At 52.7% G+C, this 25,119-nt stretch overlaps 1 protein-coding gene across 4 annotated transcripts; it reads left to right on the forward strand.

Moving 5' to 3' along the window:
* The first annotated feature begins 939 nt into the window (after window positions 1–939).
* Window positions 940–25,119, forward strand: TSKU (tsukushi, small leucine rich proteoglycan). Of its 4 annotated transcripts, none has more exons than XM_043481624.1 (2): window positions 940–963; window positions 22,615–25,119. In XM_043481624.1, the coding sequence occupies exon 2, from the start codon at window positions 22,622–22,624 to the stop codon at window positions 23,687–23,689; it is 1,068 nt and encodes a 355-aa protein (XP_043337559.1). In that variant the 5' UTR covers window positions 940–963; window positions 22,615–22,621; the 3' UTR covers window positions 23,690–25,119. The 4 variants fall into 4 exon arrangements, with proteins under 4 accessions (XP_043337559.1, XP_043337560.1, XP_043337558.1 ...); XM_043481625.1 differs by lacking the exon at window positions 940–963 and adding an exon at window positions 10,912–11,069; XM_043481623.1 differs by lacking the exon at window positions 940–963 and adding an exon at window positions 11,162–11,843.

Here is a 25,119-nt window from a genome sequence, read left to right on the forward strand (position 1 = left end):
CCAGATTTCGAAGGCAGTTCAGCCTGACTTGATTATAGAGAATTGCTCCTGAAGGATGTTTGTCTTCTCTCCCAGGGCCTAACTCTGGGTGCTGATGCATGCCAGTCAAGGGCAAGGGTTGTCCTGAGTCCCCAGGAAAATAAGCCCCAAAGCACAGATAGTTTAAGTAAAATAATCCAACCAGGTCTCCCTGTGAAAATCCCAGGACAGCTGTTTGGTTGCAAAGAAACTCAATCAGATCAGAGGGAGCAATATATGCACATTCATAGTCACGTTCATGGTTTCACTGCTTACAACCCGCAGACTGGACAGGCGGGGACTCTTATCAGCACTTTATAAAAAATGAAACCAAAAATCAGAGAAAGGGCTTCATCAACTTGTTTGATATGGCAGCTGGGAAGTGGTGGAACTGAATATCCTTTGGTTCCACAAATCTGTATACTATAAGCCCAATCACTGTATGTCCATGATTCCAACATCCTCTGACTCTGTAACAGTCTCTGTTCCAAATGTTGGTTACTGTCCCTAACACTGTGGTGGTTCTGTTATGTATCCAACATTCGTTTATAGTCTAAAAACGCATTCTTTTACAAATTCTTATGGAGTGTCTGTGATGTGCTGGAGATATAGCAACCAACACAGCGGAGCCCCTATACCACAGGGCTTACCATCTGGAGGCAGAGAGGAGAAGCATGAGCCCCTTATGACACTGTGAGGTGAGAACCATGATGGAAGAGGCAGAGGATACTGCAGACCCACTTAGAGCAGGTCAGAGAAGGCCTCCTGAGGAGTTGCCCAGCTAAGCTGCACATGGAGACAGAGGTGCACATTAACCAGAGTTCTAGTTCAAGAGAACAGGAGGTGCAAAGTTTGGAACAAGGGTAGGGGCACCTTGTCCAAGGAACCAAAGGCGGTTGCTATGTCTGGAACACGAAGACACAAGAGAAATGTGAGGCAGAAGAGGTAAGCTGGGGTCAGATTACACAGGATTCTTTATATCATGCTAGACAATTACAACTTCACACTAGAAGCAATAGTCATGGGAAGATTTTAAACCAGATAGAGACAAGATCAGTATTGCATTTTAAAAGAAACCCTCTTACTGCTCCAAAGAGCTTGGTCTGGGGGTGAAGATATGCAGGCAGGGAGACCTCGAAGTGTCTCCACAGTCCAGGCAAGAAAGGCCATCATCTGGACCAGGATCAGGTGATGCAAACAGAGAAGCGGATAGACTTGAGAGGCTTGGGCATGTACCGACTGTGGGGAGGAGGAAGAGACAGGAGGCGCCTTGGAGGAGTCACAGCTTCCTGGTTTATACAGCTGAGTGGGTGGTGACACCTTTCCCTAAGATGAGGACTCGGAGGGGCAAGTTTGAGTGAAAGCTAAATCTTTGATTCAGGCAAATGGAGTGCAAGGCCCATGGAACTCCCAAGTGGAGCCAACAAGCAAGCGGGTGACCAGAGAGGTCTGACAAAGGCTGATATCAGAGGTGCTGGCAAGAGATACAGATACACATGCCTCAGCATCGGGGAGCAGCTGAAGGCACGGGGCAGGGGTTGGGTGAGCGGCCCCAGGAACTGAGCACAGAGTGAGAGGAACAGGGGTTGCAGGGCAGAGACTGGGAAACAGTTATGTCTGGACTGAGGACCAAAGAAGAGCCAGCAAAGGAGACCAAGAGGGAAGCCAAGGAGAAACAGTGTCATCTGTGACAAATGTCAGGTGTTGAGGTTTGGTGAGCCATTGTCAGCAGCTTAGCAGTAGCAAAGGGCAGTTTATGATTTTCTAGAAGGGATGAATGGGAGGTGGGAAAGTGAAAACAATAGATCCAGGCTATCATTCAAGAAGTTTAATGCCAAGCAAGGAGCTCAATAAGTGCTCAGTAAATATACTTCTAAGTGAATGTATCAGGGAACAGTTTTGGGGAGAAAGAGCAGTGACTAGGCTGCAGGAAGTATTCTTTTGTTCTTTTGGCTTATTTTGTTTGAACATGTAAGTAATCTTCTCCAATTTCCCATTGTAACCGGTTAGTGGGATGTGAAATCAATTTACAGGGTTGCGGTTACCATCATTATTCCTAATGGAACAGAATAGAAGGGAAAAGAAAATATCATAGTGTACCATCTGTGGTAAGGATAAGTATTGTTTTGTGAAACTGATTTTATCAATGAAGTGAAAAGTGAAGTGAAGTTGCTCAGTCCTGTCCGACTCTTCGCGACCCTATGGACTGTAGCCTACAAGGCTCCTCTGTCCATGGAATTTTCCAGGCAAGAGTAGTGGAGTGGGTTGCCATTTCCTTCTCCAGGTTTTCTTTTTAGTTAATAGATACACAGAAAAGAAGGAAGGGAGGGAGGGAGAGAGGAAAGAAAGGATAGGAAAAGAAGAAAAGGAAAAGAAAGAAAAATCTGACAGCCTCCTCAAAGAACTTGTTTGCTTATGGATTAGAAAGATGCTAAGGTTTTCTGAGAGTCAGTTTCTGTGGGGGGTAGAATTCTGCAGCTCTGTTTGTCCTGGGACAGATGGTAATAAATTGAGCACACAATCCTTTGCACGCAATAATGTAATTATGTAACACAAGCCTGATAACAAGTTGCCCAGAGTTCACTGGCCCTCAAGGACTAGACTAGCCAGGAAGGCTGCTGTCCGGAGGTATAGATGAGTCCTCTTGCCCTGTAGAGGGCGCTGTGGCAAGGGGGTCAAGGAGACAACAGTCAGCCAAGACTATCAGCAGGAAATGGCCCGGCAAATAGGTTGTTGTTAACAAGCTGTTCTTGCCCGGTGAGCTGGTGACAAAGCCAGGCCTGGAATCCCGTGTCCTGACCTCCGGTCAGGGGTTCTTTGCCTGCAGAGCGTGGTGGTAGGAGACCGTCTGTTTCTTATCAGGAAAACTGGACAAAGGGGAAAGGTGGGGAGGGCCCAGGTGATTGATAAGGACTGACAGGCTAGAAAGAGAGAGAGACAGGGCCAGAGGAGGGAACGGGGAAGAGGGGAATGACTAGCGGGGGATGGGGAGGGGCGGAAGGTCTCTGGAAGCTTTGGCCCCGAGGACTGTCACCTCGGCTAACCCATAGGGCCCCATGCCCTGCGACTTGCTCCCCTTCTCTCAGGACTGTCCCTGGCTGGACCCCCTCAGGTGCTGTAGCCCAGCAGTACTGAACCACTTATTGTTCTATACTCTTCCCTCTGGCCTTTGCTCCCACAGGGGGAAATGCCCTTAACTTGCTCCCTAATCCCATATTCCTGATCTCTCTAAGCCCAGCAGGGTTCTCTCAAGCATCACCTCCCTAGTGACACGTTTCCTCATTGTTCCGACTAGAGCCTGGCCCCTCTCTGTTCTGAATGCTCTGCACAGGTTTCTATCAGGACATCCAAAACTCTTTAGGACCTCAGACATGTCTTTGGGACCCACTCCAACTGTAAGCTCCAACTGTAACTGTAAGCTTCAACTGTAAGCTCAAACTGGAGCCCAGCACCAGATCTGACATGTATCAGAGGTTCAAGAGGTGAAGATTTGTTAGACGGATGATGGATGGATGGATGGATGGAAAGTAAAGACATTAAGAGAGATGAATGGAAGGATGGTCTGGGAGAAGAGGAAGCATGCAGTTACAGTGAAAATGCAGAGAGGTTAAAAGAACTCTTAACTGGGAGTCTAGAAGCCTTGCTATTCATTGGCTCTGTGACCTGGGACAAGTCACTCTGCCTCTCTGGACCTCAGTCTCTCGCCTGTACGATGACAGAGGTGATAGGGTACGAAGCCTGATATCTGATCCCCAAGGGCCCTCCAGCTGCCTTGCTGGCTCCATGGTGGCAGATGCATCGCACTCTGTTGGAACAGTCAGGTCCACTTAGCTCCTGGATACAGGGATGGGGGCCAAGGTTCTGGGGTCAGAAGAAGCCTGGAAGCTAAGGTACAAAAGGGCAGCACCTAAGGTGTGGACCCAGCCTCTTGGCAGGAGACCACCTCCGGCAGCAACTCAGGGAACAATTTGTTCCTGACCTGCTACCACCACCACCACCAAACAGAAATTTGGAGCTGAGGACTTGGCAGACTTGACCGATAGCCGTCTGCTCTTTGCAAGCCATGGTCTCCTTGCCCAGAGGATTAACCAGAGACCCAAGGCTCCAGCTGAGGGAGCCTCCTTCTCTACTGTGTCCCCTCTCTTCACTCACTCAAGGTCAAAGCCACCTCCCATTTTTTTCTCTGCAGTGTGAGAAAAATCCAAGCTTCCTGCCAAGCTTCCTATACCACTGTGTTCTCCTAGGCCATGCAATCAGGCTCCTGCCTCAGTTTCCTTGTCCAGTTTTACATGTGTTTTTCTTATGAATTAATAAATTATAATATTAGTTACCCACAGTCATCCAATGCTCACCAGAGTCAGTCACTAATCTACACAGATTAATTCACTTAATGTTTGCAATGACCTTTGAGCTAGGGACTATTTTACAGATAAGAAAAATAAGGCAGAGAGAAGTTTTAAGAATTTGCCCAGTCTGAAGCTGGGATGCATACCTAAGCAGTTTGGCTCCAAAATCTGTGCCTTGCTAGAATGAATGAATTAATGAATAAATGAACAGTCTTGTTCACAACAGAGGTATCCTCACTATAACATGGAAGCACAGAGGAAGGGCCTCCAATGGTATAGTCAAAGGTTGGGAAGATCAGGGGAGGCTTCCTGGAGGAAGTGATAACCTGAGATGAATTTTGGATGATAAGAAGGAGACAGGGATAGGGCAAGGGGCACTTCCAAAGGTGGGGCAAAGACACGGAGGTGGCAAGGAATTGACAGAATGCAGGGAACCCCAACAGCTAAAGATGCTAGGGCATCAAGTCGCAGCAGGAGGCAGGGCTAGAGATGGGGGCTGCACAGAGGCACAAACCAAGTGCTTCCAGGCTCAAAGGAAAGAAACTGTGGGAAATGGAAATGTCTTTGTGGAGGTGGCAGCAGAGCTTGGAAGCTAGCGAGGACTGCAGCTGGTAGATAGGCTGAGAAAGTCATTCCAGGCAGGGGACAAAGTATGGAGGTGGGAGAGTGGGAGAGAAATATTTAGGGAAGCATCTGATTTGGCAGGAGGGGAGGAATGTTCGCCGTAGAGTGACTGCTGAACACCAGCAAAACCCAGGCACCGAATCTGGCCCCACAGAGGAACAGCTGGAGTTGTTTTAAAGAGCCACTTGTAGGTTCTATCTGTGTGACCCTGGATGAGTCACTTCGGAGTCTCAATTTCCGTATCTGTAAGATGGAGGTGATAAGAGACTACTCAAAATTTTTTCTGAGAGGTTTCCAAATGAGACTATCTGTGGAAAGACATTATAAACCCTAAGGCGCTCGGCCATGTCCCCCAATCCCTCTACTGAACCACCATAGGCGCTTTTAAAAAACACAACGTATGGAACTTCCCTGATGGTCCCGTGGTCAAGAATCGCCTATCAATGCAGGGGACACAGGTTTGAGTCCCTGCTCTGGGAAGATCCCACATGCCACAGGGCAACTAAGCCCGTGCACCCCAAGTACTGAGCTGGTGCCCCAGACCCCACATGCCTCAACTACTGAAGCCCTCGTACTCTACAGCCCGCGCTCTGCAACAAGAGAAGCCACCATGAGAAGCCAGCACACCGCAAGGAAGAGTAGCCCTTGCTCTCTGCAACTAAAGAAAGCCCCCGCATCTCATCAAAGACCCAGTGCAGCCAAAAATTGAAAATAAATGAATGAATGAATTAAAAAAAAAAAACAACCTACGACAGGCTAACCCAGAGCTACGGAATCAGGAGGTTGAACTGACATTATTTTTCTTCCAGCTCTTCTTTTCCATTATTTCCTCACAAGGTCTTGATGCTCTGTTACCTTTCTGACAACTGGAAAGAAGAAAACACAGCAAGAAGAATAGCCAGAGATCCTGGAGCTTCATGGGCTTCTCTGGTGGCTTAGTTGGTAAAGAATCTGCCTGCAACGTGGGAGACCTGGGTTTGATCCCTAGGTTGGGAAGATCCCCTGGAGAAGAAAATGGCAACTCACTCCAGTATTCTTGCCTGGAATATCCCCAGGACAGAGGAGCCTGGTGTGCTGCAGTCCATGGGGTTGCAAAGCGTCGGACACAACTGAGCGATTAAGCATAGGCACTGGAGCTTCATGGAAATATATTGGGTGTGGATGGTTTTTCTGGTCGGGGCTTGACAGCTTTGATAAATGAGAAAAAAAGAAAGACCTTTTGGCATTCTCAAAATGTGGGAAATAAGCAAGGGAGCCAAAGGGGCTAATGGGGCCTTTGATCTCTAATCTGGAGAGCTCTGAGAGAAAAGAGATCCTCAGCCAACACCCCCAGTTGAAGTATGTCTGGTCAGGAAAAGTACACAAAACCCGACAACTTACGACATATTTGATCCTCTCCATATCCCTGTAAGGTTGTTGTTCAGTCACTCAGTCGTGTCTGACTCTTTGTGACCCCATGGACTGCAGCACGCCAGGCTTTCCTGTGCTTCTCCATCTCCTGGAGATTGCTCAAACTCATGTCCATTGAGTCAGTGATACCATCCAACCATCTCATCCTTTGTCATCCCTTTCTCCTCCTGCCTAGAATCTTTCCCAGCATAGAGTCTTTTCTAATGAGTTGGCTCTTTGCATCAGGTGGCCGAAGTATCAAAGCTTCAACTTTAGCATCAGTCCTTCCAGTGAATATTCAGGGTGGATTTCCTTTAGGATTAACTGGTTTGATCTCCTTGCAGTCCAAGGGACTCTCAAGAGTCTTCTCCAACACCGCAGTTCAAAAGCATCAATTCTTCAGTGCTCAGCCTTCTTTATGGTCCAACTCTCACATCCATACATGACTACTAGAAAAACCATAGTTTTTACTTTGTTGGCAAAGTAATGTCTCTGCTTTTTAATACGCTGTCTAGGTTTGTCAAATTTTCTTCTAAGGAGCAAGCCTTTTAATTTCATGGCTGCAGTCATTTTGGAGCCTAAGAAAATAAAGTGTCACTGTTTCCATTGTTTCCAGATCTATTTGCCATGAAGTGATGGGACCAGATGCCATGATCTTTGCTTTCTGAATGTTGAGTTTTAAGCCAGCTTTTTCACTCTACTCTTTCACCCTCATCAAGAGGCACTTTAGTTCCTGTGAGGTATGGTTTCTTATTTATTCTCATCTTACAGGTTAGGAATCTGATTCTCAGGGGGAAAGAGTGACTAGCCCAAGGTCAATAGGTAGCCGGGGACAGAGCAATGATTTCCACCTGGGACTCTTAGGTGCCAAGGCCTCTCTACCACACCACATTCTGCTTCTTGTGTTGATTGTAAGGTAGTAGAAAGAACACTAGAGTCCTAAATATTGTTCCAGCTCTGCAGAAAACATACTGTGTAACCCAAGACAGATCTCTTACCCTCTCTGGGCCTCATGACTATCAATCTAGGGTGGCTGTTACAGGAATTAAATGATGTAATAACTGCAAAAGTATCCAGCATAGTCCCTGGCGTGGGATACCAGCCAAAACTGTTGCAGCAAAAACAGTAATGAGTGAACAGCCTTTCGTACATACCAGCCAAACAGAACTGCAAGAGTTAAACAGTCTTGGTTCTTCTTGAGCTGTTACTACTAACAAAAACTAATTACTCTTTGACTCCGTATAAATTATACTCTACAGCTTGCATTCTTCTCCCCCTACACTCCCTTGTAGGATTCTGCACCTCCAAAGGAAGAAGCTCACAGTCAGTAACTTCAGGGACACCAGAACAGGGGGTTGAGCTACCTGATGCCAGCTTTTGGCTGTAAACTTGCAGAAAAAAAATTATATACAAGACTTTCGTGAGGATGTAAAATCTCTCCCTGTTCCCCACAGAAGCAGGGCACAGTTCTTGAGGCACTAGCCTGCTGTGTACTCCCCTTTGCCAGGCAAAGATGAAGCCATCTCTCTATTTCTCCCAAACTGTCTCCACACTTTTTTAATTCAGCACTGGGTGACAGGGGATCAAGATTTTGGCAACAATGTGAGCACAAGAAGGGGAAGAGAATGGGGAAAGTGATAGTGCATATGTGCAAAAGGTGTAGCAACATAATAGAAGGAGGGACCAAATTCACCAGGCATTGGGTTTCTGGGTGAGGGAAATTTGGACAGAGATTTGAAGAATTCAGAGGCCCTTCCTTCCCTTCCCTCTCTCCCTCTAGTTCCATGTGACTTAGAGGACTGGAGCTTGGGATGTATAAAAGGGGAACAACCAGAAGTGAAAAGCGAGCATCCAGGGGAGCATATTACATGGGCCTTGAATCTGAAGCCAAGGAGTTTGACTTTTGCCATTGAAAGGTTTTAAGGGGGCGAGCGTCCTGATCCATTTTGCAGATTTGCAGTTTCAAAAGGTCATTTTTACTGCAGCATGAACAGCAGACAGGAGGAGGAGCCTGGAGGCCAAAGGACCATTGTGGGGGGAGGGGGGGAGGGTTGATGGAGATGCCCAATCCAAAGTCTCCAGAGGCCACCTCCCACTGAGAAAAGATCAAGCAAGGGAAATGATGAATTAACAGTACACTGAAACTGCCGCCAGCCTACCGCCAAGGTGTGAAGGTGGTTTGTTATGCTTCTGTCAAGTGAGAGGCCCTTTGGAGGGGCGTAGAGCCTCCAGCCTCTGTGGTTAGAGCCTGCAGACAAAGGGCAGTGGGAGTTAGAGTTAGTGTTTATCTCCATTGTCAAATGCTGAGCCTGAGCCTCACCCCAGAACTCCACATTAAGGGAGGGCAGGATGCAATTTCTCCAGCACAGGGCAAAGGTTGAGGGGGAGGGGTCCTTTGAAAGATGGCTCCCTCCCCCATGGGAGGGCAGGAGATGGCCAGCAGGTGGGCTAGATGAGCAGAGGGTCAGGTGACCATTCCCCTGGCTTCTCCCCTCCCAAGTCAGCTCAGCTTTCCAGACTACACACACCATCCCTGATCAGAGACAACCTGGTTTGATAATAACGGTAAAAACAACCCACAATGGCACTTCCTATCAGCCAGACTAAAGCCTTACTAAGTTACTGTTTACTCCTCACAACAGCTCTATTACAGCTGCAGAAATTCAGAGAGGTTAGGTAACTTCCCTAAAATAACCCAGAGCTTGTTAAGTGCCAGGGCTGGAACCTGAACCCTGTCCAAGCTGGGGGCCTACACCAGGCACGAACTGGCAGGTCTCTCCCACCTCCAGGCCCAGAAGAAGGAGTGGGAAGGTCTCTGACCCTTCTTGAGGGCCCAGGATGCACAGAGAACCACTAGGGGATGCACAGTTGAATGTCAACAGCGTCCTTATTAAGTAGGACTGTGAGGAGACGGTGCAAAGAGGACTATGGTACAATTTCAAAGACAGTGTGATGAGACGTCTGAGCTGGTGGCCTCCCAGTTCTAGAAGCTGGGATTCTAATGAGGGGGGGACAATGAGAGGTAGAAAGGAGGGAGGGGAGCTTTCCCTGTCCCAGACTGGTAGGACTAGGCTCCCAGCCTTCTCCTTGCACCTCCCTAGCTGCCAGGGCCCCCAGGCCTCGCCATCCCAGGGGAGCAGAGTCGCTGCCACCACCATGCAACCACACAGACGAGTGCCAGTGAGGACCTGCAAGAGCACTTTGTTCTCTGGGAAGCGGATTTGTTTTCACTGCCCTGAGGCCTGGGGTAGTGGCCTCTACTCATCCCTCCCCATCTCCTTACTTGTCTCTCTCCTTCCCCAGGCAGACAAGCAGACACAGACTCAGAAGCCCAAGCAAATTTTTTTTTTAATTAAAAAAAAAAAGTAATAAAAGGAACAATAAGACTGGGTGTGCAAGTCTAGGCTACTGTAAAGGGAACACTGCCCAATCTCTACACAGCAGGAAAGCTCCTGGGAGATCCAGGGTTCAAGGCCAAAACCTCCCTCAGTCCCCAGGCCACATACTTCTGGGGTGCCTGAGAACTAACACCTCCTTCAACCCCAGAGTGTCTGGGTGTGCAGGGAGACACAAATTCAAGCCCCCCAACCAAACACACATACACTCCTTGTAGGGAATGCATCCAACAGGCAATTTCTTTCCCCCAACTCCCAAGTGGAAAAGGTTTCTTGGATGCTTTTCTGCACTTTTTACCATAAGGAAGGGTGAGAGAGGATGGGCTGCAGAGGGAGGAATAGATTTAAACTGCTCCCAGTTTTCCTTCTTAGAAATCTAACCAGAAGTCGATGGTTCCCTCCAGGAAAAGAAAAAAGGAAAAAAAAAAAAATTCTGTTTCCCTCTCTCTCTCCTCTCTTGCCAGCTTTTCTGCCTAAGCCTGACTGTCTCTCTGTCGATTCGTCTTTCAGCCAGTCTTTCCCTGCTTCAGATTCTCACCTCTTTCACCCATTTTAAAAAACTAGGGAACCGGGGGCCGGAGGGCGGGGGAATGAACTCGAGAAGAGGGAACCCTCACCACCCAATCTCTTTCTTAACAAAACATCTCTCTCTCTCTACACACACACACACACACACACACACACACACACACTCTCTCTCTCTACACACACACACACACACACACACACACACACACACACACTCTCTCTCTCTCTCTCTCTACACACACACACACACACACACACACCACACACACACACACACACACACACACACACACACACACACACACACACACACACACACACACACACACACACACACACACTCCAGCGACCTCCAGATGTTCCCGACCAAGCGGCCATCTGCTAAGAAGGCTCAGGCGCTCCGGGGAAGCGGGCAGGGACCCGGGGATGCAGAAAGCTAGGAGCAACGCCTGCTAGAGTGGGCGGGAGCTACATGCGCACTTTTGAGACGCTCCCTAGGGTGGAACCCGGCCTAGGCACGGGCTTTGCCGGCGGGCGGGGGCGCGGAGTGGGGAGCGCGCCGGGAAAGGCCAGCACTTTAGCGACACTCCCTAAGTCGCGGGCTGCCGGCCCTAGCCGCCACTGGGCGCCGGGCGGGCGGGGGAGCGCCCTACGGCGGGCGGGGGCCGGGGGGCGGGCCACGCCGAGCCGAGAAAAGCGCCGGCCGGGAGGGCCCGCCGCCGGGCCGCCTGGGTGAGCGTGCCGAGGCGGCTGCGGTGCAGGCTTCCAGGTGGGTGAGGATACCCGGGCAGAGCGGGAGTTCGCGCTGCGGGCGAAAGACCGGAGGCCCCTACCCCAGCCTCGCCGCTCCATCCGGCGGGCGAGCCGCGCTGGAAGCAGGGGCGGGGCCGGGGCCCCTCAACTTTTCCCGGACCCAGGGCGTCGGCAGCGGCCGCCTGACGCCCGGGGCTCGGCCAGAGTGAGGAGCCCGGACCTTGAAGGGGGGCTTCCAGGAGACAAAGGCTCTGACCCGGGGCCGTGGGCGTCGGCCGGCGCCTCTGGGGTCTTTGTGCGGACACGTGCGTTTGTGGGTCTTTGTGAATTTGGTCCGGGGACATGCATCTGCCCGTGCCTTTGTGTGTCCGTGATTTGGGGAAGGGGGCAAGGACCCGGGATGGGGGCCCGCGTTTGGTTGTGGGTGTGGGTGGGCGCATCGTTGTGTCCGCGTACGTGGTCTGTGCCTGTCGACGTGTCTGGGTTGGGTGTCCGCGGAGTCTGTGCGCGCAGAGAGCCAGACACCGCCCCAACTCCTCGCTCCCCTGCAGTCCACCCGGGCCGACTTCGCTTCAAACTTTTCTCCGCCTTCCTCCTCCCAGCTGCATCCCGGGCCGGGGGGCAGGAGGGCGCTGGCATTCCTTCCTTCCTTCACCTCAGGGGTCTTTAGAGCCGAGAGGGGATGGAATAGGATGGGTGGGTGGGGGGATCGGCAGCGCCTGAAGACTGACCCGAGCCAAGGCTGGGCAGAGCGTGCCGGACCCCAGGCGAAGCGGCTGGGAGAAGAGAGGTAAGCAGCGGATCCTGGCCCCCTACTTGGGGGCTGAAGAGAGGAGAGGAACGGGCACTTGGTGTGGCCCGCCCCACGCTTCTCGGAGAGAGTATATGTGACCGAGAGAAACTTGTCTGTTTGGCGGAGAGGCCAGCCCCTGGGGCCCCCCAACCCCCTTCTCCCGCTCCTTGGCTTTGAGATCCGCACTCGGTTTGCATCCCGCCCCTGGGGTGAGGGGGTTGAACCCTCCAATCCCAAAGGTGAGAAGGTGATGACGGTTCCCGGGACCTCCAGCTGGGCTGCTGGCAGTAGGAACCGTGCACGCTCTAGTTTCGAATGGGACATCCACTGGCCCACAGTATGGCACTAGGCAAGTTGCTTAACCTCTCTGAGCCGCAGTCACCCTGTCCTGGATGGGGTGAGAACTCCCTCGCAGGGCAGAGCCTGCGGTGGGGATAAGCAGCGCAGCCAGGGACGGCCAGAGTGCAATGCCCACCCACACTTGCCTGGCAGAGGAGGTGACTCAGGAGCTTCTGATCCTCCCTGCCTACTCTACCCTTCGATAAGTCCAGACTTGCAGAGTTCAGGTCTGATCTGAGAGGGAGGGCTCAGACTGCCGGGAGCCTGCTTTTTGATCCTGGGTGGCAAAGATAAACCCAACAATCCCCCTCCCTCCCCCACCCCTTGCCAGTCTTTAACCTAGAATTTTGCTAGGTCCTGCAGATGTGAAGCGTGAGTGCAAGCCACTCACCTTGGAAGGAAGCAACTGTGGGCACTTTCCTTTCCCTCTTTGAGCCTCAGTTTCCCTGCTGGAAAAGGGGTTGCTGATAGCCTCTTTCTTGCCTTCCTATTGTGGCTGACTGGTTGAGACCCTAGAACCTGGAGATACTTTGATATTTAACACTTCCCTTCTGACTTGGCACTAATTTACTCTTTTGAAGAGGGAGGGGGGAGATGGCTGTGAAGTTACTTAGAGATTAAGGCCTTCCTGGAGTCCCTGGAAGAGTCAGGAAGGCTGAAAAGCAGCAAAATGGGGAAGTGGGGGGAATACACTGGGGAAGGAGGCAGAAAGTGTCTCCCCCCCTAGGGAACTGCACTGCATGACTCGTGTGTGCTGAAACAGCACAGGGATGGTCAGCATTGTGGACTGCCAGATGCAAGATTGGGGAGGAAGGGATGGAATTCAACCTGAGGCTGGGAGGGACTACAGGGGCCACAGATAAGAATGCCAGATCTAGGAGCGGAGGTCTAGGCAGTGGAGAGCTGCTGGAGGGTTTTTTAAGCTGGCATGATAGGGTGGGGTTGGTAATTCTAAGAAAGAGTCCTCTGGCTCGTGGGTGGCGCTGGAGCCTGGGAAGCCAGTCTGGAGGCTTGAGTGCTCCAGCCTTTTAGAGTCAGAAGGAGATTTTCACTCACTTCATTGCTTCCTAGTTCTGTGACCTTGGGCAAGTGACTCTATCTCTCTGATTCTCAGTCTCCTCATCTTTCAAATGAGGATGGTAATTCTGGTCTCACTGACTGTTACGGATGTTAAATAGGATGACAAACTACCTGTGCTAATAAAATGAGAAGAGGTTTGTGGCCTGTATTACATTGTGCAGACATCTGTTGAACTGCTAACAGTACAAGGCAGAGCCAGTATCTACTATGGGTCCTAAACCTTAGTTCACCACCTGGCAAAAGCCCTAAGTAACCTGCAAGCTTGGACCAACTGGTACCCTCTCCTAGCAGAGGGAAGCTTTTTGCCCAGGACATTTCTCCCATCTGGCTTATCCACTTCACATGGCCAGGTCCACGCAGGAGAGGAGCTGGACCGTCAAATTTGGAGATGGCCACACATCACAAAGTGTGTTGAACCTTGACAGGGGTGGCCCAGTAGAAGAGTGACCTTTACTGGATGAAGGGCGAGTTAGACTGGGAAGACCTCACAGAGGAGGTGACTTTTGAATCAAATGAGTGAGAATTTGCATGGAGGACAAAGAAAAGGGTTTCTCTGTCGTCTTCACTGAAGGGGACAGCCTGTGCAAAGATGTGGGGCCCAAGGAGAAAGACAGGCCCCTGGACGGGCAAGCTGTCTTGGCAGGAGAGGTTTTAAAGCAGGAGCAGTGATGCGGTCCTGGTCTGTCTAGATGGCACGCTGGTGCCCAGCAAGGCCGGCAGTTGGAGGCAGAGGGCCAGGAATGAGGCTGTTGTAGCAGTCCTGGCCAGGAGGCCTCTTGAACCTGACATGGGCAAGGCCAAGGGGAGAGGGAGGGGAAGACAGCCACCCACCCAGGGGTAGCTGCTGAGTCTCACCTGTTCTCATTCTGTCACCGGTGACACAGCTGCTTCAGCCTCCTTCAGCCTCTGTGATACTTCCACACTCCCTTATCAGCTCGCTGGCAGAGGACTTGTAGCCTGAGTGAGGCCCTGCAGCGTGCACTGAGAATCCAGGAAGAATCCATGTTGAAGTCTCCTCTATCCTCTGCCCCTACCTTGCTTTCAGATCTGTTGGTGTCACTGCTCCTTTTTCTTACCTGGTCTCTGAAATCACCTTCCGGTCAGGGGGTGGGGCAGGAACCCACATGCAATGAGCACCAGTGTGTGCCAGGCCCAGAGCTGAGCCTTCCCTTTACCTCATAATCATCGGTGACCTTGTGGGAACAGCACCAGGCTTCTCAGCAGGTTGCAGATGAAGACACACACAGGCCTCCTAGCAGGTGAGGTTCGGTAGGGTGGAGCCCAGTGCGCCTGACTGCAAAAGCCACTTCTGCCCCATACTGCCTGCCCGTGTGTCTACACATGCCTCAGACCAAAGGGAACTTGCCAAGCTTCAGAATGGAGAAAATAGTATTGGGAGCCTTGTCTATTTCTCTGTAGATTATCCTCCAGGGATGACGTCATGGAGGAGCGTAGGCACCGGGTGTCAGAACACCTGGACCCTGAGTCCAGCCTCTGACCTCACTGGCTCTGTGACTCTGGGCAGATCACCGAACCTCTCTGGGTCTCTAGGCAGGTGTACCATAGATACCATGCCATCCAACCTGCTGATCTTGTAGGGTGACTGAGCAGATGAGAGTTGAGGAGGCAGTGGAAAGACTGAGAGTTGTCCTTTGGTGAGGCGGCATTATTCTAAGTGCCTGGTATATCTTCATATAATACCTGCTCTGTGCCAGGCCTAGCAATCAGCTTCCAAGACCAAAAAGTGAATCTAACCCCATGCCTGCCCACAGGAGCACTGATAGGTAAATGTAATTATAGTCCAGCATGATCCACATGTGTCTATTTGTAAGTTGAGGCACAGCTGTATAAGGAGCATTGGATTTGGTTTGAGACCAGTTCCTGTTCTGCCCCACTCAATGTCAGTCTTGTCTTGCAGAACAGGGACAGTAGTCCCCATGGTCAAGGGTGGTGGGGAGGCAGAAACGAGCCACTGCTGTGGAAGTGCATGGCGAGCTGATGTGTTTGCACAGATGTGTGGCATTAGTGCCTCTGTTGGGAGAGCCAACCCTCAAGGCTCCGGGAGTTTGGCCCTAGACATTCTTTTTGCCTTGCGTTCCCAAAACTGACTTACGTGGTTGAGGGCCAGGACACTGATGGAATTTCCACCTGGGGATTTCAATGGCGTCAGCTTGCGTGAGCTCACGATGAATGTAAGCAGGGTGGGACGTGACTCAGCACTGAGCAGCCAGTGGGGACAAAACCCATCTTGGGTGGGTGCTCGGCCCCCTGCCCAGCTCAGCCCTTCACCAGGGGCTCCCCCTTGAAGACGTGGTGAGGAGCTGGCAAATCTGTGGGCCAGAGATGCTGGAGTGCAGGTGACTAGGACCAGGAGGACACGAGCTGGAACCCTAGCCCCAGAGAGGCCTCAGAGGAGAAAGGAGATGGGGGCCTTGCCAGCAGACACCAGCACGGTGACCAGAGGCTGTTAGCACAAGTAGTCAAAGACCCGCCAGGTGCCTGGCACCTCTCTAGGGTAGCTGGGTGGGGAGGAAAAGAACAACAAATAACATGGTCATGGCCTTCAGAAAGCTTAATAAATCATCACCGTCCTTGTCTACTATGCATTCAGCACTCAGCTTGTAGCAGTGAAAGGTTGTTGCTGAACGAAAAGACGCCGGGATTCTTGGCCTCCAGAGGAGAAGAATTCAATCCCGGGCAAGAGACGAGGCTGGATCGCTCAGAGCTTTTGTGTAATAAAGTTTTATTAAAGTATAAGAGATAGAGAAAGCTTCTGACATAGGCATCAGAAGGGGGCAGAAAGAGTACCCCCCTGCTAGTCTTCAGCTGGATGTTATATAGTCACTAGCAGTCTGTTAATGAAAAGAAAGGAATGTCTTAAAACTCAGAATGGCACCAGGCCCCTCATCCATAAGATGCATTTTGGGATAATCTTGGCACCAGACATTCATCCGGGGCCAGGGCCATAAAACGATTGACTTGAATCTTGTGGAAGGGCAGATTACCATATAAATAGTTTTGTTTACATAGATTAGGGGGACAATATCTGAGTATAACATACTGGTTTGTCAAGTAGATTCTGAGCCATTAGGCGGAACCACTTGAAGACAGAGTCTGGGGTAAATGCATAGGACATTAACATAGCTTAAGACAAACATTTCCATAAGAAAAATGCATTTTTCCATAAGAAAAATGTCAAGTTTTGAGAATGGTTAACTTCAAGTGAAACCAGGTGTCATTATGGCAACACAGTATTTTAAGAGAAACCTCCTTTTAAATTTGTATAGAGAATGAAAAAAATATTACTAGTTTGTTTCCTCCTGCCACTTAAGAGAGATAAAAATGTCTGACACTTGCAGCCTATTTCCTCCATTTGGAGACCCCTGGCCTTCCTGCCTGTTACCCTCTCAGCAGTTGCACCAAATGTTTCACTCGCTGTCCCCTAACGCTTCCACCAACCCTGTGTTGTCACCCGTGTTGAGGACACTGAGCCTCAGCAAGGTTGAGACGTGCCTGAGGCCAGTAGGTACAGAGCTGAATTCACAGCTAGGTCTGTGTCCCGCGGTTGACACTTAATTTCTGGGCCCTCCATTCATCCAGCAAGGTTGCCATGCCTGCCAGGCCTGGCTCCGGCCCCAGGTGGGGGAAGGGACAAACAGGTGAAGAAGGCAGGGTCACCGCCCCTTGATGCTCACACTTCAAGTCAGGAAACGGGCAGGTCAATAAAGGCAGAGAATTTACCTAGTGTGTGTCTGAAGGTGTGTTGACAGTACGGAGCGAGAGGCCCCGGGAAGCCAGGCAAGGGGGGGAGTGGCCCAGGGGCCTGAGTGGACAGAACGGGCTTTGTTCCGCTGGCAGGGCTGGGGCAGGCCTGGGGACGCGGCTGTCCTGGCACTAGTGGGGAGCATCCAAACCCAGGTCCCAGGCCCTGCCATGCCGTTTCCTTGCCATCACTGTCCCTCTCTGGGCCTCAGTTACCCGTGATCTCGGAGGGGCCTTCCAGCTCTTCCAGCCCTGGAATCCTCTTGAGTTTGGGGAAGTGTGCGCTAAGGCTGAGACTTGTTCCGAGGCCAAAACCATAGGTTCAAATCAAGATGGGACTTTCAACCAAAGGAGGGAGGACCATGGGGGCAGATCTGCACAGAGGTGCAGATACCTGTGTGCCAGAGAGAACTTGGTTTCTGTAGGTAAAGCAGAAGTCAGGAGGTTTCCAAGAAGGGGCATGATCTAGCCAAAGCTGTTGAGAGGCTCTCCTAGACTTGCCTGGGGGCCTTCTTAGGGTCCCACCACTGACTCTGTAGCTTTCCTTAGAGTTTGGATGGACCTAACAAGGAATCGCTCATGGCCCCTGCCCAGCGAACCTCATGCCGTATCCCCCAGATTGAGGGTGGGTACTGTTACTAAGCCTTTGTCCGGCTGCCCTTATGTTCTGTAACCTTGGCTGATCAGTAGAATGACTTTGATCTGCAGGTTGGGGTTTGGAGAGTAAGTGAAGTATCCTCTCTTGGCCTTCCGTGGTGAATACTTGCCTTTGCCTTTCTCCCGAGCGTAGATCACAGGGTCTTGAGAAAAGGAAGGAGGCAGAGTCAGTTCTAGCTCCAAGAAAGAAAGAGAACTCTGAAGTTCACACAGTTAGTAGCAGGGCTGGGACTAGAGAGAGTCCTGGTCTCTTGGATCTAAGTCAGGTGCTAGTGATCTTGATATAAGTTGGTCTCCTGTCCCCATTGCTGGTTTGTAAGCCTCATGGGGACAGAGGCCCTGGGATCTCCTGCCCTGACCCCAGCATGCACCTCCCAGGGCCTAACAGACTGGTTTGCCCTCAGCAATTTAGTGCTGTGGTTGATTAATTGTGTCTGCTGTGGATACGGGTAGAAGTGGAATGAAAAGGCACAGTCTTTCAATTATATGGCTTCCACCCCCTTGGGGCCTCATTTCTCTATAGGGATGTTGGTCTTCTGAGTCTCACCTTCACAGCTGTCTTCTCTGAGGCTGATGGAACCATCATTAGTATCCCAGATTCACAGCTGAAGGAACTGGTCCAGAGAGGTCAAGTGACTTGCTCAGTTCACACTGCACGTTGATGTCGAGAGTCTTCTCACTGTGTGCAGGCCTATCCTCTCCGTGGAGCTGAGGCTAGCGGTTTCTGTGAAGAGGAACTCACATTAGTCATCCCTTCCCAGACCCAGCAGCCCTGTTGAGAAACAGCATAACTTGGCTTCCCAGGAAGAACTGCTTTCCTGGAGGGCAGTAATATACCTTTGTCATGTTTGATAGTGTCTGCTAGAGGGAGAGAAATCCCCACCCCACCCACTCCCTGTCTGGAGGAGGGCAGGGGAGGCCCCACTGTACCCGCCCCCTGTGCGGGGAAACATGCTTAGGTGCCTTCCCCCCGCCAGTGTGTTTCATCCTCATGACAGGCCTGTGAGATGGCTGTTAACACCTGTATTTGACAGATGAGGAGACTGAGGCTTGGAGATTGTGGCTAGCCAAGGTCAGAGAAAGAGATGGCCATGAGACAGTCCTATGAGTCTTCATTACTCAGTCCGTTTTATAAGAGAGGAAATAAGAGGGGGAAAAGGAGATTAAGACATGGTGAAACCCAAAGTTCTGCCATCTAAAGGAAGACCATTACCAGGTTGACAGATTTTCTTCTAGACTTTCTAAAATTATGATTTAGGTTGGGTTTTTTTTAATGTATAATTTTCTTAGCATGCAATTTACCCTCATGATCCTTAGCATTATGGCATCAGCCCCCTCCTACATGAGGTTGCAGACTCTTCTGAGCACTATTTTTATTGACTCCATAAGATCCTTAGGAGAGTTCCACAGGCATCTTGAGGGGACTGGGAAGCGCTGGGCCTGGAGTCAGAAGATCAGAGCCTGAGCATCAGCTGCCATCACCTCACTGGGGACCCAGAGACAAGATGAGAGACCTCAGCGTCCTCATCTAGAAAGCAAGGGATTGCACGCCCTGCTCTGTAGTCCTCACAAGCTCAAATAAGCAAAGGTCTTTTGGAAAATATCAAGGGCTGTGCCCTTGGTAGGGGTTTTCCTTATCTTCCCTTAGTTTCCTCCTGGGAAACTTCTGCCCCGCCTTTGGCTGCTGGGCCTTTTGCTCCAAGCAGCGAAGCCAGGCCCCAGCATCTGAGTCACTCACACGAATGCACCCCTCCTTGTGTTACCCAAAAGGGGACATGGCCTCTGAGCAGAGCAGGGGCACCAACCCTCAAAGACCACTAGCCCACATCTCTACCTTTGCCCCCTTCTGGCTCCAAAGTTGAGAAACCTTCCAGAGATTTCTCCTTTTTTTCTTCTCCCAGCCACCTGGGACAACCCTGAGAGACCTCTGGGCTCTGCTGTGACCTCAGAAACACCCAAGAGCCACTGAGTGTTAGGAAGCTGGGCACTGACGGTCACAGCAGCCGACAGTAGCCGGAGTCTGGCCCTGGGACCCTGGACGCTTAGCTCTTCTTTTCCCAGCAACACAGAAGTGCATGTTCCACCTGAACCTAGCCAGTTACGAGGTGACAAAGGCCTGAGTTCGCGTGCTGGCCTCTGGCACCTTCCTTTGCCATCCTCAGTTTCCTCCACTGTAACCTGGACATAAGACTGATGACCTCCTGGAGTGACCGAGGATGGCGTAAGGGGACATGTGACTGGCACTTAGGACAGGCTCGGTCACTGTCAGCACTTTCCGCTCAATGTCCCGGCCTGGCCCAGCACAGGGGCCCACGGGGAGGTGTCCACAGTGCAGGGCTGAGCAGGGACCTTGTCTGGGGTGTCCTGGGAGCATCATGAGCAGTGTTCCGGGCGGGTCTCCATCCACACTCCTGCTCCTCTGAGGGCCAGTGATGACCACCCAGCACACGTGCACGGCGCTTCACAGTTTGCATGCGCTGTGTGTGACTTGCATCAGTGTGTATGAGGCAGGCAGGAATTACTGCCTTGTGGTACAGAGGACAAAGCCGAGGGCTGGAGAGGCCCCCCGTCGGGGGGAGGGAAGGGGAGCGCTGAGCTGAGTTACATAAGCAGGAGCTCATGAGGGGCTGTTTGGCACTTGAGAGGCACATTGTATAATCACCTCTGGGAACGAAGGGTAATCTTAGGCCGTTTTGTGTGCTTTTGGTGTTTGTTTAAACCCCAGGAAGGGGTGGGTATGAGCAGATCAGCTTAGCAGGGAAGGTGAGGCCCTAGGTAGTAATGAACTCCTGCTGTGAGAAGCTCACCCTGGGCAACAAAAAGGGGTGTGAAGCAACTTAATATTTTCCTTTGGTTCCAGACATTGGAACACTCTGTCCAGCCTCAACTGGGACTGAGCCCAGGATGCACCTGGGCTGGGTTTAATCCTCAAATTGGGCTCTACAAAAGAAAGGGGTGGGAGAGGAGGGGCCTGCAGAGGGAGGCCGGGGAGAAGAGCCCAAGTGCAGATCAAGTGGCTGCCCCTTTAAAGTTTCATGTGGAACTGGTAATGCGATCCCGCTGCTCCCCTCTATCCACCCTCCCCTCCAGTCCACCCCCCCCTAAAGGCCAGGGGGAGGAAGGTGGGGGGACGATGGGGCAGGGGTGCAGAGCGGGGAGCTGAGCCACTCCAGCTGAAGGATCTGCTGGCGTGAGGTCTCGTGTCTTCTATCTCCGGGCTGAGTAACTGCTCTTCTAGGGGGAGAGGGTGACCACAGACTGTCCAGTTAGAAGCTTTCTTTCACTGCTCAGCCCCCTCTCTCATCCTCCAGGGAGCTCCAGATGTGTGTGGGGATGAGTGTGGAAGGTGAGAGTGTACAGGTAGTGCTTGGCATCAATGGCAGCTGCTGTTAGTTATCCAGGGAGGGACTGAAGCCAGGGGAGGGGCAGTGGCTTGCACTGTAGCCCCTGTCGGTGGGAAGAGCCTCTCTTGGATCGCATCTCTCCTGCCAGTCCTGGAGGCAGCAGAGGAAAGTAGAATTAGGACTGAGCAGGCCTGGGTTCTAATCCTGCCCTGCTTTTTACGTACGGGTTTTGGGTAAAACCCTTTTTGTCTCTGAGCCTCTATTTATTTATCTGTATAATGGGGACACAGCCCAGCTGCCTGCTGTGGGTTAAAGGAAGGGCCAGAAAAGTGTAATCACTCTAACAGCTTGGGGGTCAAGGCGGGCAAGGGGAAGGGACTCGGCAGAGTGGTCCCCAGGGCCCATCTAGAAGTCTAGACGCAGGGTCCTCGGTTGGAATGAAGGATCCTGCCCCTAGAGGCCAGGCCAGGGAAGAGGACTTATGCCTGTGGACCCAGCCTTCGTTACCCACAAAAGGAGTGAGGAGGGGACAGCCGCTGCAGGCCCCCCTTGCAGGAGAGGCCTCGGTCTGGGAAGCCGGAGCAGGGGTCTCAGGCACAGCTCAGCCAGTGTCAAACCACGATAGTGAGCCATGTCCCTCTGAGCGCCGTTCAGTTCCGCTCCACTCACGTGTGGCCGTGCATGGCTTTCTGAACCTAAGTCTCAGTTCCCTCTTCGTGAAGTGCTGACAAGATCGCTGCCATGCAGCTTCTGTGGCTGTGAGGGTTGAGTGAGACCGTGCAGGGTGCCAGCTAGCCCAGCACCGAGCCCATAGCACGTGCTCAGCAGAGGTGAGGGGAGCACCCAGACCTCTAAGCTGGGACCCCTCCCCAGTAGCACCTGGGGGGAGACCAGCCCATGGAGCCTAGGTCCTCCAAGCTGGAGAGGCCAGCCAAAGACAGACACATCTTGTCCAGTGCGTTTCCAGCTGGGTTCCTTCACATCCCACGGCAGGACAGTGAACAGACATGGCAGACTCAGGCTCCCCACTTTACGTCAACCAGAACAGGCCCACTGTCACCTGCCAATCTTATTCAAGAAAGGGTTCACATACTTCTAGTTTAAAACCCAGCCATCTAGCCTAACTCACCATATCATACAGATGGGGAGACTGAGGCCAGAGAGGAACAGGGACTAGAAATAATTTGAGGAAGGGGTATTCAGGGAAAGCCTCTAGGGGCACTGACGGACAGGTGGCAATTTTCAGCTGTGCCTACACACGTTGGTCGGTGTCTTCCAGGGTGGGCAAGAACCATCTGGAATGGGGTGCATGCGTGCGTGCATGCTTAGTCGGTTCAGTTGTGTTCAACTCCTTGTGACCCTTTGGACTGTAACCCTCCAGGCTCCTCTGTCCATGGGATTCTCCAGGCAAGAATAGTGGAGTTGGTTGCCATTCCCTTCTCCAGGGGATTCCCCACCCAGGGATCGAACCTGCATCTCTTAACGTCTCCTGCATTGGCAGGCGGGTTCTTTACCACTAATGCTACCTGGGAAACTGCTGGAACGGGGTACCCACTGCCACCCCTCACCTGTGGCTCTCTTTCTAGCCCCACCATGCCGTGGCCCCTGCTGCTGCTGCTGCTGCTGGCCACGAGCAGGGCCCAGACCACCCGGCCCTGCTTCCCCGGGTGCCAGTGCGAGGTGGAGACCTTCGGCCTCTTTGACAGCTTCAGTCTGACACGGGTGGACTGCAGCGGCCTGGGCCCCCACATCGTGCCCGTGCCCATCCCCCTGGACACAGCCCACCTGGACCTGTCCTCAAATCGGCTGGAGACAGTGAACGAGTCCGTGTTGGCAGGGCCGGGCTACACCACGCTCTCCGGCCTGGATCTCAGCCACAACCTGCTCACCAGCCTCTCGCCCACGGCCTTCTCCCGCCTCCGCTACCTGGAGTCGCTCGACCTCAGCCACAACGGCCTGGCCGCCCTGCCCGCCGAGAGCTTCACCAGCTCGCCCCTGAGCGACGTGAACCTGAGCCACAACCGGCTCCGCGAGGTCTCCGTGTCCGCCTTCGCCACCCACAGCCAGGGCAGGGCGCTGCACGTGGACCTCTCCCACAACCTCCTCCACCGCCTGCTGCCCCATTCCTCGAGGACTGGCCGGCCGGCGCCCACCATTCAGAGCCTCAACCTGGCCTGGAACCGGCTCCGCGCCGTGCCCGACCTCCGGGGCCTGCCCCTGCGCTACCTGAGCCTGGACGGGAACCCGCTGGCAGCCATCGGCCCCGGCGCCTTTGAGGGGCTGGCGGGCCTCACTCACCTGTCGCTGGGCAGCCTGCAGGGTCTCCCCCAGCTGGCGCCCCATGGCTTCCACGAGCTGCAGGGCCTGCAGGTCCTGGACTTGTCCAGCAACCCCAGGCTCCAGTGGGCGGGACCTGAGGTGTTCTCGGGCCTGGGCTCCCTGCAGGAGCTGGACCTGTCGGGCACGGGCCTGGTGCCCCTGCCCGAGAAGCTGCTCGTCCACCTCCCCGCACTGCAGAGCATCAGCGTGGGCCAGGGCGTGCAGTGCCGGCGCCTGGTGCGGGAGGGCACCTACCCACGGCAGCCTGGCTTCACCCCCAAGGTGGCCCTGCACTGCATAGACATCCAGGAGTTAGCCGCCAGGGGCTCCAATACCTTGTGACGAACGGTGCGGCCCGGGGCCGTGTAACAGACTGTGCCCTGGGTTTCCTCAGGTCCTGGGTAATTTATATTTTAATGTGCCAATGCCCACAGGGACTCTCCATTCCTGTGTGGCAGCATCATTGAAAGAGAGGCTTTGAACCTGGGACCCACACCCAGGAGCAAAGTCTTGCGCCTTTGTCTATGTTGCTCCCCAGACCGTAAGCCAAGGGTCTTCGATGCCAAACCAGACAGCAGTCCCCTGCTGTCCTTCCCCACTTGTCCCCAAAGTGCCTTCCCTGAGGCCTGGACCAACCTGACCCTGTGACAGGAGGGAGGCGGGAGGGAGGTCCAGCTACTCGGACATGGGTTTCTTCTGTGACATAAATCTCTCTTTGTTCTGGCCACGTGAGGCCTACCTCATTCTTTTTTCTTCCCCTAGAACTCTGTATAGGACTTCAGTTGTAGAAAGGATGGGAGAAAAGCATCAAGCCCACTTCCTCATGTGACAGATGGGGAAACTGAGGCCTAGAGAAGGAAAAACGGTGTTCAGAGGTCTTACAGTGGCAGAAGCATGAGTGACCTCAGTGTCCCACATGCCTGCCCAAAGGGCCTGGTTGCACTTTTCTCTCTTCTCTAAATCATGCCCTCCCTCTCCCCTTCCTGGGCTCCCCCTTGCTTCCAAGACTCACATCCTCCCATTTGTACCCTTTCCCTGTCATCCCCAGGAGGGCAGGCCAGGGCCTTGAGGCTGGCACTCTGGGCCTGGTAACTAGCTGTGGCTCAGGCTAAGTCAGTTCACCCCAGAGCCCCTGGAAGCCTCAGGGGTGCCAGTCCCAGCCCTGCCAGTTTCCCACTCAGGAGGCGTCCCCCAGCGTCCAGAATGGAAATGCGCTCCTTGACCCCTGAGGTCCTGCCTCTAGCTGGTTCCCCAGGAGTTGATGCCGTCCTGGAGCCCCACCAGCTCCGAGGGGCCTCCTGCAGTCAGCCCCTACTGGCCTTGTGCCCGACAGCCCAGCTCATCCTACTGCGAATGCAGCCAAGGAGGCAGGGTATCCCCCACCCATGTTTATGCTTCCCCACCAGGGTGGCATCTCAGCTTCCCAGCCCTGGGCTCTTTCCTTAGTATCAGTTTTATAAAAGTTGTTGCCTTTTTAATGGACTGTCACTTACCACCACCACACCCCCCCCCCCCCAATCCAGGTCCCTGCTGGCAGGGGATTGGAAATATGTCATTTGTAAAAGAAAGAAGACATTGCATATGTTCACTTTTGTAACATTGCGTCCTGGGGATGAGCTGGGAGAGGAGGCCTTGGGTAGAAGCCAGCCATACATCGCCATGCAGGCATCCATGGGGCCGGTCCCTTAGAGACGCCCACAGGACAATGAGAGCTCTGTCCTCCCCCAGCAGCCCCACCCAACACCTTGGTTTAATAAACACTACAAAGAGTC

This window comes from Cervus canadensis, chromosome 11, assembly GCF_019320065.1.
Source record: "Cervus canadensis isolate Bull #8, Minnesota chromosome 11, ASM1932006v1, whole genome shotgun sequence".
NCBI classification, from domain to species: Eukaryota; Metazoa; Chordata; class Mammalia; order Artiodactyla; family Cervidae; genus Cervus; species Cervus canadensis.

Excerpts from the sequence above, each read along its gene's own strand:
- TSKU (XM_043481623.1), top strand. The coding sequence starts at position 11,746 with ATGGGTGGGTGGGGGGATCGGCAGCGCCTGAAGACTGACCCGAGCCAA. Across the intron at positions 11,844-22,614 it reads AAGCGGCTGGGAGAAGAGAG|CCCCACCATGCCGTGGCCCC; the intron begins GTAAGCAGCGGA and ends CTCTCTTTCTAG.